This window comes from Canis aureus, chromosome 15 (genome assembly GCF_053574225.1).
Source record: "Canis aureus isolate CA01 chromosome 15, VMU_Caureus_v.1.0, whole genome shotgun sequence".
In the NCBI taxonomy this organism is placed as follows: Eukaryota; Metazoa; Chordata; class Mammalia; order Carnivora; family Canidae; genus Canis; species Canis aureus.
In genome coordinates, this window is record NC_135625.1 from 21,526,308 (window position 1) to 21,540,342 (window position 14,035).

The 14,035-nt window shown below is 38.6% G+C and overlaps 1 protein-coding gene across 43 annotated transcripts in view; it reads right to left on the bottom strand.

Moving 5' to 3' along the window:
* The window catches only part of SORBS2 (sorbin and SH3 domain containing 2), a 216,621-nt gene that overhangs the window by 48,691 nt on the left and 153,895 nt on the right, over positions 1 to 14,035 (bottom strand). For 28 of the 43 annotated variants that reach the window (XM_077848768.1, XM_077848771.1, XM_077848767.1 and 25 more), the window contains 5 exons: positions 13,578 to 13,622; positions 10,627 to 10,816; positions 8,391 to 8,505; positions 1,508 to 1,666; positions 713 to 796 (listed from right to left, as the gene is read on the bottom strand). In XM_077848768.1, the coding sequence (XP_077704894.1) occupies positions 713 to 796; positions 1,508 to 1,666; positions 8,391 to 8,505; positions 10,627 to 10,816; positions 13,578 to 13,622 (593 nt within the window). The remainder of the gene's footprint in view (positions 1 to 712; positions 797 to 1,507; positions 1,667 to 8,390; positions 8,506 to 10,626; positions 10,817 to 13,577; positions 13,623 to 14,035) is intronic. The other 15 variants (XM_077848782.1, XM_077848780.1, XM_077848760.1 and 12 more) reach the window with 4 other exon arrangements.

The following is a 14,035-nucleotide window of genomic DNA, read 5'->3' on the forward strand; positions in this document are numbered from 1 at the left end:
GTGGATAAGATGTTTTGCTAGCAAAATCAGAAATCAAGGTCCACAAGATTTTTTTTTTCTCTTTCCTTATATCCTTAAGAGTAATTGAGGTATTTTATAGTGGGAGTATACTGACAGTATATTATTGTGGAAATTGCCCAGAGATTTTTGGTTTGTTCCATAGGCCTGGGTTTAACTTCTGGCTCTAGCACTTACTATCCTGTGCAAACTACTTAACCTCTCGGGTTACTTCTTATTGGCGCAGCATCCAGAGAACTCACTGAGATGGAGTTCAGAACCCAGTACTCTCCAGTGCTTGGTAGTTCAACAGCAAACAGAAGCTATAATAATAGAACTATTATTATAAATATCACGATACTGCTTCTGATTGAACTAGACCAAAATGGACTGTAAACAAATATAAATCTTCTTTAAACCTGTAACAATTGTCTGAATAGTCTAGGACAGAAACTATCTCAGCATTTTTAATTTGTTTAGATATAATCATCCTAATGCATGACGCGTGCTAAGGAAAAAATACACAGGCAGCGTCAGAGCAGGTTTAACCATTTGGTACAGAAGTGAATGTGGGCTAAGCTGTACCCAGTTTGTCTATCTAGTATACATTATTTTGTTCTGTAAATGACACCTGTCTCTTCTGATAATGGTTATGTTTTATAAACCAAACAACATTCCCCTAATTTTCTTAAATTAATAGGCTAGCCTCACTTACCGGGCGTCCAAACTCCAGTTCTGAAAAGAATTTATACCAGGGCTCATTTTCTAAATCTATGTCATCTGGATTTATGCGATCAGTCTGGAGCAGATGTGAAGGCAAAGGGAAGGAAAAGGCATACTGAGCTGAGTGAGGGAAACGCTGTGTGGTATGAACAACACACACGCGCATTCGCACGCGAACATGCACCGACTCTCATCCGACAAATCTCAGCAGGAGAGAACAAAGGATGTAAAGCAAAATGAGTAAAATTAGGAAATGGAGATGAGCTTCGTTGGCATCACCTAGGCCCCTAATCACTTCCTCTGTCCACCTGTCTTCTCTTTTGACTTTTCTCCTTAGCCTGATGCATAAACTACGAAAAACTGTGACAGCCAGAAGGAGCAAGGAGAGCACACCAAAAATAGGCTAGATTCAGCCTATGAAAGTTAAAATAGACTCCACTTAGTCACCAAGTAGCTCATCTAGGTGAGTCACTCGGCTGCCCCTGCCCTCATTGATCCCAGCATGTAAGGCTACATTTTGCAGACAGTTGGCTCGGGTGCAGATATATGGAGAGCCTGGTGGAGAGGGGGAGGGAAAGATGGGAAGAGAGGTGGGGGGAAGGAGTGAGAAGTGCCAGGAGGCTGGTGGGGGTAGACTGGCATGAAGAGGGGGTCTAGTGGGGGCAGCAAGGTGGGGGTGGTGGTGAGTAACTAGGCTCCGATTGCCCCCTTAGCCTCTAGAGACCCAGGGCTAACTCCCTGAGATTCCTGAAGGGCATTTGATAAGGTAATGAAGGAAGGAGCTCACCCAGATGGGAGAAAGAGCTGGGGTGCACGGGCTTGGTAGGGGGAGGCCAGTCCTGGGCGGAGGGGAGGGGCTACCAGTTACTTCTCCATATGGTGAAACAGAAAGAGGCTTCCGGCCAGGTTCCCTTGAAACAGGTGTTGGAGTTGTTGGGAGAGAGGGCTGTAAGAAAGAGGGGTGAAGGAAACACTGATTCATTAGATGGAGGTTCTTGATGGAACCAAGAGGACACCAGTTAGCAGGAGGAGACGTTTCAGAAAGGTAAGGTGTCCCTGGGGAGACCCAGATAATTTAGGAATGGTCTGGACCACTGAAAAGATGTGAAGACAAGGAGCCTCCCGGAAAGTGAAGAATGAGCACATTTTGTGAGCTACCACCCCAAGAATCACCTACCTGTCTACCTTGAGCTGGAGTAGTGAAGGGGTTGGGTTTTCCCATTACTGCAGCTAGCTAAGGGTGGGGAGAAGGTGAGCAAGAGGATCCCACTCTGCTTTGGTTGACACTCTAATTCAGAGAAAAAGCCAATTTTTATAGTTGACTTGCTCCCCTCTGATGGTTTCTGAATATTATATTTAAGATAGAAACACTAGAAGTGTTAATATAAAGAGTTTGAGAAAATACATACAATTGCTTTAGTAATGGAAAACCCAGATATGGAGCATTTACTTTATCCAACAATATCCTTGATGCCTTTACATAACACATGCCTGATCAGACTGATTCAGGTTATTGATTTAATATTAAATGGAGATGCCTAAAGTACTACATATGGGTTATTACTTCTTTGACAATTGTTACATAACATTAATTAAACATGGTACAGTTGGACAGTTACATTTTAAGTTAGAAAAAAAGGTACACCCTAGTTCCCTAAAAGTCACCCACCCTGGCCAAGAGAGGACATATTCTTTGTAATATTGAGTGTTTTGAGATAGCCCATATTCTAACAAAAGCCATTATTTTGCCATTAGCTTGTCCAAGTGTTTTATTGGCTTTTTGAATTCCCAATCTTTTGTTAATCGTATACGGTCTGGATGCAATAATCAATTATATCTAAAATATTTTTTTAGAGATGTGCTCTTTTTATTTCAATATTTTATAATAGGAGATTATGATGGTAGCTACAAACATTGATAGGAAAATTTGAGGCATCATAACAAAATAGTGAAAGGGCCCAAGTTATCCAAAATATGTGATCATAATGATAAAGACCGTGTAGTAACTCTGGGGAATGTTTATGGTAGAATGGTAAGCGATAAAAGTTGAATATGATCATGTGCTTGTACAGTATTTGCAATAGTATCACAAAGCCTGTGTCTGGATGAGACAGAAAGAAAACATGTACACAGATACAAAAAAACCCACAATGGTGCTCTGGTATTGCAATTGTTCTTTTCCTTCTTTTAAAATATTATTTTGTTTCACTATTATAATGTTGTGGAGAATATCCTCTAATTACTATGGGAGATATTGCAGAAAACTTGACTCAATTTATAACTGATTCAATAGTACAAAAGTACTAATTGAGATTTTGATATTACCAAAATATTGTCTTTCTCCAATTATCATTTAGATAATGGCTGCAGCATATGAATATTTCATGGAATAGTTCTACTGGAGCTGATTTTTAGAGTAATTGACATTAGAGAGAATTTTCTAGTAGTTTTTGTTCTTTCTAAAGAGGCCTAGTACTTCTTCCACAAGAAAACTAAGATTCGGTGCTTTCAAATCTCATTGTTTGTAATATAATACGTCTAATAATATTATAATTTTATATCTTGATTTTATAATCTCGATTTTACAATTCTTTATTTTATAAATCTGCTTTCATATGTAGTATTTTGTTTTGCTAAAGGGAGATAGAAAGTTAGAGGAAACAAAATTTGTTGAAAAAATATTTTGAACAGCAGAGGGCAGCAAATTTACTAAACAAATAAATATATTTACCAGTGGTTACAACTTCACTTTGACTTCCACCGTAAGAAAATATATAACAAACAGATATTATGAAATCCTGATTTATAGATACATATTTCTATGATAGAATTGGAAAGAGAGGAATATCTGCCATCCTGCACCAAAACTTAGAATGACAGTTTTTCATGAATTATGATTTTGTAGATTAAAAATTTAATTCACAGTCTCAGTGGGCAACTATCTAGAACCCATGGCAATAGACATTGGCAGAGAGAATGCCCCAGACAATGATCATTGATAATTATCTATAACTTCAGAACTTAATGAAAATAGTATTTTGGGAATATCAAAATCTCAATTAGTACTTTTATACTAATTTGAGTATCATCTGTAAAGAAATGCAAGTGGCAGAACTAGAATTTTCTTTTCAACTTGGTTGACCTATTGAATCCCTTTAGTTACGCAACAGTACTATGTAGCAATCTAGATTCACTGCTAAGGTACATAGAAGCCTCACAAAAGTCAGTGATACATATACAGAAAGTCAGCAACAGACATATACACACACTCATAATCTCACTAAATCAACTCTTTCCATGCATAACTTGAAAGTTCCTTTGAGTTGACACCAGTATGAACACTCAGAAGAAACTCACTTAGGAGTATGATTATATTTTACTCAAATTGCTCATAAAAACAACAAAAAAGATATACAGTTGCACATTTTTCTAATCCTTCTTGTTCTCTTCTCGTTTTGAAAAACCCGGCAAATCTGTGCTTAAAACAAATGCGTATCAGTGCAAGAGGAAGTACTTAAGAAAACCTAAGACTATAAATCAGACAGGATTCTTATTTAAAGGCAAGCAAGGGTGAACCATTTCTAAAGCTTTTGTTTCCTACAATTTCAAAGCATTTAGTTGCATTTGAGGTTATAGAAATTCTACTATTCTCAGTATTCTCATTACAGGCATATGATTTCTATATGTTGTTACCCCACCAAAAAAAGTGCCAACATAACCTAGGTCCTTAAAATTTATGCTCATTAGATTTTAAATCTTTAACGGCATTCACTACTATGTTTTATATTTATTGTGGTTCCACAATAAATAATACACGAATTGTCAGCTGGGGTCATTCTTTATGGTTCAAACCATCAGATGAAACTCCCCAAATTCTTACTGTAAGCTTTAACAATCTTCATTGATAAGGAAATGTAAGTTCACTGCGATTTAAATTGCATTTCGACTCTGCACAGTGCCTTCGATGATTATTTCTTTCTGCTTTTATCATTATGTGCCGGCTTAGTTATTGTAGAGAAAGGTAATGTCTTAATATTGTTTTCATTTTATTATGTGTAAAGAAATCCTGAATAAGTGCTTAATTTAATGTAATGTAATGTAATTTAATTTTGGCTCACCTATAAATATATCCAATCCAGATGGGATGTAAAGTTTTTATTAATAAAATCTCAGCAGAGAGTTTATATGATTGCCTCACGGAATACACGGCGGTTCAAGTCAGTTAAAGATAATTCCTGGTACTTGCAAAGGACTTTTGCAGATCAAACATTAGATCCCTCTAATCGATGTTTTCAAATTTATAGGCAAACGAGTATCTATGCACTTCAAAAAATTGCATTGACCTTTAGTTTCCTGCTAAAAACATGAATGCTTGGTCCACTGATTCCTAAGGAAGAAGGGGATCCCTTTGACCAAAGTCTGGGGAAGAATTTTTATTCGAGCAATCTGCCTCCTCTGCCCACCTTATACTCCGGGGAACCAGAGAATTAGTGAACCACAGTCACTGATAGCAACATGTCAAATCCATTGTGTGTGCTTTGATGGAGACCACTGTGCCTTTTGTCAGTAGGAGTGTATAGACTTCACAGATAAGCCACAGAGCAGGGATTCAGTCTCTCCAATTTCATCCACCAACTGTAGGAGTAAAGTCTATATTCATTCATTCATTCATTCATTCACTTATTAGATCAATGACTATTCACTGAACACCTACCATGTGCCCGGCATTGTGCAAGGTGTTGGGGATACAATGGGTGCCATAGACATGGTCCCTGCCTTCAAGGTAAGGGAAAGCTAGTGAGGGACATGGACAGGTGAACAGGCCCTTAGAATTCAATGTGTGAGGAGGAAATGCAGCAGTGTGCTCTAGGCACACAGTAGGGGAGCTTCATACCCAGGGTGGAGAGGTCAGTGATGACACCCTGGGAGAAGAGATAATGCCACAGATGAGATGGGATGGAGAGAGCTTTCCTGGCAGAGGAATAGCTTGTGCAAAGTCCAGGAAGGCAGGAATCGAAGGTTGTCTGTAAAGCTGGAATAGAGTGAGTTGGCAGGAAGGGCAGGAAGAGACATGAGGTCGGTGGGGGCCAGGTCACAAGGTCTTTTGGAAATTGCATGAAGAGGTTTGAATTTTGCTCCAAGGATACTTGAGAACCAGCAGAAAATTTCAAGCAGAAAGTCTTATAAAGTTTCATAAAGATTGCCCTAGTGGAGTGTAGAGGTGTGGAGGTGTGGAGACTGGATTGCAGAATCAGGGGGAATAAATGGGTGGCTGTCACTGTAATCTGGACAATGGACATATTGTGGACTAGAAGACAGGAGTGACAGCAGCATTTCTACCAGAGGCAGGACTTCGAGATCTTTGGGAAAGAGGGGAATCCAGGATGACACTTGGGAAGGCTGGGCACCTAGGTGATGGGGTCATCTAGGAGTTCAAAAGAGCAGCAGAAAATTACCAAGAGGTTGTGTATAATTTACAAAAATTCAATAAGAAAAGAGCAAAGGGATGCCCACAAATTATCTGGCAGTAAAAAGACAGGAGAGCGCATTCCATTGAAATCCTGGTTTTGTTCGTTTGCTGTTGTATCCCTATCAGGTGGCCAATCTGCTCTCATGCTCTACATCTTGTGGCTTACAGACACTGCAGACCCGTGTGTAAACCGCATGGGTAGACAGCCAGTCTCTGTGATATCACTGTGCATGTCGCCTTTTGTCTTTTTTTCTGATTTAGGAAAGGCAACGATAATGAGTTCAGGAATGATGGCAAGAAAGAAAGATAATAGCCTGATTCTCGAATAAAGAAGCCTGGCCAAAATGATACAGGCGACTAGCCCAAATCTTTTTGCATAAGGCTGGTCTCCCAGCAAAGTTGCTTAGGAGGAATAAGAATGTTGGTTCTATTTCCCCATAAGATGTCCATTCTCATTTCCTTCCAAGTTTCTTGGTTCCCACCACTTCTTTTTTCCTGTGGCTGCAGAGCCCCTTCCATACCCAAATCTCCAGCAGTGCAAATGTTCCCAGAACTTTCTATTATTCTTAGAATACAAGTCTAGCTCTGCATACTCATCAAATGAAAGGCTCAAAGTTCCTCATGGTAGAGACTGTGTCTTGTTCAGTACTGTGTCCCTAGCACTTAATACAATGTCTGGCACATAGTTGGTGCTCAATAAATGTTGTTGAATGAGTAAATAATAGAAATATCCTGGTGAGGAAGCTTCTCGACTCAATCCTGCCCCCCCGAGACCACAGCTACTAAAGCGTCCCAGTACAATCACAACACTCTTACAAATTGTTAGAAAGATCATCAATGATCATTTTGTTATTTACATTTCAATCTGAGGCTCATTATTTTGCATAATTATTTTGCCACTTTTAATTTAAGGCAATGGTCACATCGTGGTTCACTCAATTCTCATCCCAGAAATTTCAAAGTATCATGCTATTCAATCATAGGAGCTAGTGAATGGGTTCTAAGTCTGCACTAAAACTGCAAACTGATGGCATTCCTTTTTTTTTTTTTTCCCTTTCAGTTTTTCTGGTAAAGTTGTGTTGCTCTAAAGGATACGAGTTATTTGAAGAAAGGCACAGAAGGCTTACATAAATATTATGTATGAATTATGTGATTATAAGGTTTTTCAACATGTTTCTCAAGAACATAACCATAAATACAGGGTTTCACAAATGAAATCAGGGCACTCATGTTGCATGTGGAAAGCCAAAGGTTTCCAATCAAATTTCAGGGCTGGCCTTGCATTATATATAATATGCTTTCTTGGATGGTCTTAAAGGAGTAAACAAAGAAAATCTTTTTCCTGTTCACTGACACCACCCAAATTCTTTTAAGAGAATGAGGAGAGTAAATTATAAATGGATCTCTAGAAGCAGGTTTGGATAGAAAGGCAAAGGAATTCTAGTTTCAAGGAGATCTTGAGGGCACTGATCTAGGAGGGGAAGCAGAGGACTCGGAAAGGAGGATTGGGAAGATAAACACCAAGAGGGCCAAAGAATAACCTATTTGTTTAATTGCACTTTGAAGAGGCAAGTGGTTATTTTTCAGGTTTATGTATTGTTTTGTTTGCATATACTAAATAACTATAGAGAAATCATGCAAAGTTAAATATAATCTTGATCCATTAGATTTGACAATCAGGAAGCTTGAGGCTTGGTAACCTGAGAGAGATTTAATAAGAATCAATTAAAATGACTTTTTTTTTTTTTTTTTTTTAAAGAAAGGCATTTGGGAGATTTCCCCTTAATCCAAAGAAATATTAAGCAACCGATATGGAAACAAAGGGATGGGACTGTGTGGGCCCATTTGTATCAGAAGAGACTCGTGAATGGTTTTTCTCATTAGCCATGTAGACTAGCAATTAAGGATTGCATTTATGAATTTTTTAAAAAAAATTAAGCTCAGAGTCATGATTAGGCACAGCTATAGTTACATGCAAATGGGTTCCCTATTTTGTTGGTAGGGACAATATATTAGAGAGGATATCTTTAATTCTCAGATAAGATGCATGAATCATGATACCAAATAAACTGGATTTCTAAATACTGCCAAATACATAAATTACCTTTGTGACAAAAATTGCCTAACATACAAAATTCAGGTCTACTTGGGAACCCAGAAACCTAGAGAACTGGCATTTGGTTTAATCACAAGTGCTTACTGGTCTTTCATGCTGCAGAATCGATGACTTCCCAGGTTCATACTCAAAAATACTCCTTGGCTCAGAACGAAACTTTCTTGTGTCCACTTTTCTATCTGGAGGATCCCAGTCATGCCTAGAAATAAACAATAGTTATGTATAAAATAATTCTATATGCTTAAAGTAGTTCTATAAAACTACTTGCTCTCTGTTTACAGAGTTAATTTCAGTATAGATTTTTAAAAAAATATCTCAGGATAAAAAGTTAATCTGCAAAAAATACCACATTTATATGTTGTTTTGTGTAAATGATTTAAAGAAAGCCATTTCTTTTATTTCATATTATATTTTCCTCTAATTTCTTTCATACAATATCCTGCTGGCTCAGTAACTCACACAAGGGGTTTGTAGATACACACACAGCCAGGGCTCTGCTTGTAAACCCTTGGGATGGTATACAAACAACAGCTGTGTATATTTGTGTTTAGAGTAAGTGGCAGTTATGCTCCATTGAGTTATGTGAGTTTATCTCACTACTCTGTGACCTGGCATCCTTGATCCAAAGTGACAAGGAGTAATGCACACGCCATGCTTGATATTATTTATCCTGCAAATGGCGTCACAGTTTGGGGAAAGTACAAAAGTGTCACTTGGGCTGCCATCCATAGACGCAAGCTGTGTGGCTGGGGAGAACCTTCTTTGGTATTAGCCTTGAAAAAGCAGAGTCAGACAGCCATCTTGCATAGGAGACCTTGGAAGCAGCTCTTTTTCCTGAACTGATAGCCTTCAGAAGGTGGTCAACGAGGGATGTTGAAAAATAAAGCTTTTCTGGGTAGCCAGGGCGCAAGAAGGCCTCCTTTGGGACAAACATTTTTCTCAAAGGAGGATTTTCTGACTATAGATGGGAGCAATTCTGACCCATGGAATGGGGTTAAATTCTGACTCTAGCACATTGGAAATAGAAAGAAATAGAAATGGTCTAAGAGACAGGAAAATTAGGGGCAGGTCCTGGCTTACCAGTAACTGGTAAATGATATTCAACAGAGAGATTCTGAGCATCACATGAGACAATGTATATGAAAGCCATCTAGGAATTTTTAGGAGTTTATATTTCTTAATGAGAAATTTGTTTCTACTAAACATAGGACAAATAATACATTTGAGTTAATTTTGGATCTCTTTTAATAGCAAAGATACCATTTTGTGTCCAATTATTTCTCAAATTTAAGGCATCACACTTACAAACATATAGTCTATCAGGAGGAGATTAAAGTGATGTGTGTCTGTTTCATGATGTCTTGTATCCCCTACAACCCTCAGTTACTCTTAATGGTACAATGTAATATTTATGGGATGAATATGATAATTGGATGCTTAGTAATTAGTATTAACAATGAATAATTCTTATTTTGTTATTAATTGCTAGTATTGCATGAACCATGGCTTTAGTCAGAGCTGAGTTTGAATCGGCTTGGACATATGAGCTTATGAGTGGAGCAATTTACTTTTATTTTCTAAATCACAGTTTTTTTTTCCTCTAAAATAGGTTTAAGATAGAACATATCTCATTGGATCATTCTCAGAATTAAGTGATATAATACAAGGAAAGTACTTAGCATAATGCTCGGCTCCTAGTGAGCTCTCGATAAAGGTTACCTATAAGCAGGATTATTAGTCATAATCCTAATAAAAAATTGCACAGTAATAAAGTGTGTTTATAAATTTTTATCTTCATGTGAATAGCTTCTATAAAAATTTCAGTGGGGAAATGAAAACTAGTATCATCTTGAGAAGTTGGTAGAAATGAGTCACAGACACAACTAATGCCTTATTTATTATTTATGAATAACCTCGCCTGCTTTCAAAAAAGAGGTTTTTGTGTACCAGAGGGGAAATTGTAAATCACTAATAGACCTAATATTCCAAACCTGAGGAAAACAAAAATTAAATGCAGAGTCTCTGACATGCTACTTCAGAGGAAGTATGTGTCAATTATTTCTGTTTATTTTCTTCCTATATGCATTTGTTGATCAAAAGACTGTGCTCATGTTACTTCAAGCCTTGGTGATTATAATATTATGAACCAGGATTGTGTTTGCCACAATCCCAATAGAGGAAGTCAACATGGCACATGTGTTGATTAAAGTAGTACATGTACTATCTCGGTAACATAAGCACTGAGTCTTCTACTAAGTGCCATATGGTCTTACTGTCATCTGAAACTAAATATAGGCCAGTTTGGGGGAAAATGTCTTACTTTTCTGTAGAAGATCGGTCTCTTGGTCGAAGTGGTGGGACTGGAGGAGGAACATGTGGGGGAGGGACGGGGGAAGAGGCGTCCTTAAAGACATCGGTGCCATTGTCAGAGTGGCTTTTGGAGAGAGGTCTGTAGGTCTGGGTCTTTGCAGCAGGATGTGACTGAGCACTGTAGGGTGAGTTGTACAGGCCTGTCACGAAACACAACACAACAAAACAAACAGAAGCAGATAATATTTTAAAAGCACTTTAAATTATTTATACTCCAGAAAATATCCAGTGATTTGACCAAAATTTTTATCAGTGAGGATATTCATGATGCATGCATTGGGCAGTATGTTCTCAATCGATTTATGAATAGTATTAATTGATTAATCATTATTAACATGTTAATTTGTTAATTGATATATTTTATACGTAATGACTGATTAAGTAAATCTTCAACAATCATCTTGAAATTAGTAATAATTTAGACTGGTAATTAGGAATAAACTTACAGGTACTCGGCAAATTTTCTCCTGGATAATATAAACTAGTAACATAGATAAGTTTTCAGAAGAAGATTAAAAATAGTGCACAGAACTGTTTCCAAATCTCTTCTATTACTTTCAAAGCTCTGATTTACATGATAATTAAAATCTTCATTGCAATCAAACAAAATATTAAGCGAGTTGTATATGTGCTGTATATAAGCAAGGCTTAAAGACACAAAAATCCTCTGTAAGCTTGTACTGTATCTGGGGAAATGAGACATGGGTAGAATTGTGATTGAAAATAACTGGTAACATGAGAATGGCCAAATGAGGAAAACGCATATTAGGAATGAAAGATTTCAGAAGATGGTGGATTGGTCAGCGGAGTTATTTTGGAACCCATGGCACCAGGGTCAGCCCTGTAGGATTGATTTGGGTGAGTGGGGGAAGTGGGTAGCAGAGATGGCTTAAGAATAGAAACAAAAAGAAGCAGGAAGTACAAGACACAGCACCCTGGGATGCAGGGTTAGTAGCAGGGAGAGTCTAGTTGCAGTTGCTTTGTCTACCTATGAAACAGCAAAACTATCTTGAAAGGGCTCTGCAAGGTTATATGTAACTACTGTTCAATTTATTAATTGGATACAGAATTTCAATAGTAAAAATAATTTTAAAAATTCTGAATTTCCTACCACCTTAGTCTTTTGAGTTAAGTCAATTGTCATTCATCTGCTTCTCCTAAAGGTCCATACAAATTGCCAGGACAAGTGAAAAGACAATGTCTGGGGGCACCTGAGTGGCTCAGCTGGTTGAGCTTCAGGCTCTTGATTTCGGCTCAGGTCGTGATCTCAGGGTCCTGAGATCAAGCCCTGCATGCGGCTCCCTGCTCAGTGGGGAATCTGCTTGAGGTTCTCTCTGTCTCCCTCTCTGCCTCTCCCCACCGCCGGTGCTCTCCCCCTCTCTCTCAGAATAAAATAAATAAATAAATCTTTGAAGAAATAAAAGAAAAGACGATGTCTGCACTACCTGTTTTGCCCGCATTCTACAGTCTGATTTTAACTCTACAGCTTGATAAAAACAAAACAGGCCCCAAATAGAGTCACTTATGTACGCTAAGCTCCATGTCACCGAATGGAGACTTAATTACAGTTTTGGCTCTTCTAGAAATGGAATCTTAAACCAGACAATCAGGAATCGCCTGGCCAGCACTAGTGAGGTCATCTCACTCATAGATGCCGACCATCCCTTAGAAGAAAGGTAACCTTGCAATCACCTACCCACTTTTTTTTTTTCCTAGTATAACTTCCTTATTTGGCTCCTTTCTGCCTATAAAAGTCTTTCATTTTGTACAGCTCCTGGGAGCTCCTTTCCATCTGCTAGATTGGATGCTGCTAGACTCATGAATCGTTGAACAAAGCCGGTAATATCTGTAAAAATTTACTGGGCTGAATTTTGTTTTTTAACAAGCTAAAGGATGTGTGGCTAGGAATAAAAGTTGAAGGAAAACATTTTATTGGGCCTCCTGCTATCACCTGGAAGAGTGAGGATGGAAACCTCAGAGGTCTTGCAGCTTGTTAACCTGGTTCTGTCCGGTTTTTCTTCTCTATTTGCCTTTGGGGACTGGTTAGCAGACTCCCTAACTGTTATAGGGCCGCCTGAGTGCTGGCCTTCAGGGAGGGGAGACCCTATGTGGTTCTGAGGCCAGGCTGCCCCGGGGGTCCCTATGTGAGATTGCAGCTGTTGAGAGGGAGATGAGCAGCTTAAGCCTTGGAGCTTGCTCTAAAGAAAGGAAAAACAGACGCTGTGCAACAGTCCCCAGCCCAGGCTGGGAAGTGACAGGAGGCCCTACATGGGATCCCCTACTGTGACATTTAGGAGGAAGGGAAACATTTTGTAGGGGTCCTTCACTCCACGTCACAGGATACCAACGCACTCAAATACAAGTTAGAAACGTCCAGAACTGAAGTCGTGCCATTATGACCGTTGGCAACTGTGAGTCAGAAAAGTGGCCCAGCGGAGTGGGATTTTTAAAAATCCTTCAATGAATGGTTGCATTTTTGGAGCACAAGCATGGACAGAGTCACAAAATACTTTGCTGGACTTGTTTTTTGTGAAGTGTATCTGAGAGATCTTACGCAATTGTGATCACTCTCGCTGCTGATAAAAGGAGATCTTTATCTTATTTTGTACCCTAGTTACAGTGTGTTCTTTCATGCTGTCCTTCATACTTTGGTTAAACATTCCTGAAGCCGAGAATGAAATGACAGTGAGAATGAATGAGATAAAACAGTATTAGTTCTCATTTCCATGAGAAAAGATCGATCCTTTTGTCATGCATGCTTTGAGAAAAGAAAAACAGCATCCTCTTAATTGTATACACCGAAAACATGCGGCTCAAATAGGGGTAAAAAAGTGAGTGTGAAGTGCAACCAAGCATTGCCGAGCATACAGGATTCAGTGCGAGCAAGGAAACCCGTCCTACCTGCATTATATGTATAAGGAGTATTATACATGTCTGTGTCATCATCTAGAAAATGAAACATAAATATTATGGTAATACAGATCCGGTCACCGTATCATAACAAGACAGTAGCACTTCAGAGAAACAAGCAAAAAAATGTGGTAGAAAACCACCGTATTTTGCCTGGTTCATAACACCATTTTTATAATTTTCTTTTTCTTTTTTTTTTTTTCATTTCTATAATTTTCTAAGATAGTTTTGTTGCTGGGCTCCTGTAGCTTGTGCTCGCTTGTCTGTAACGCATTTGCTCTGTTGCCCTCTCCCCAGCATACAAGGTCAAGGGATTGTCCTCACTTCGGGCAGCCTTCTCTTCCAAATCATGAAATTTCCTCTGGGAAGTGCTTTAAAGGTCTCTTGTCAACCTGGAGAGACCTACTTCTGCTCACTCGGTAAGCAGCTGACATGTGTGGACAGAGGAA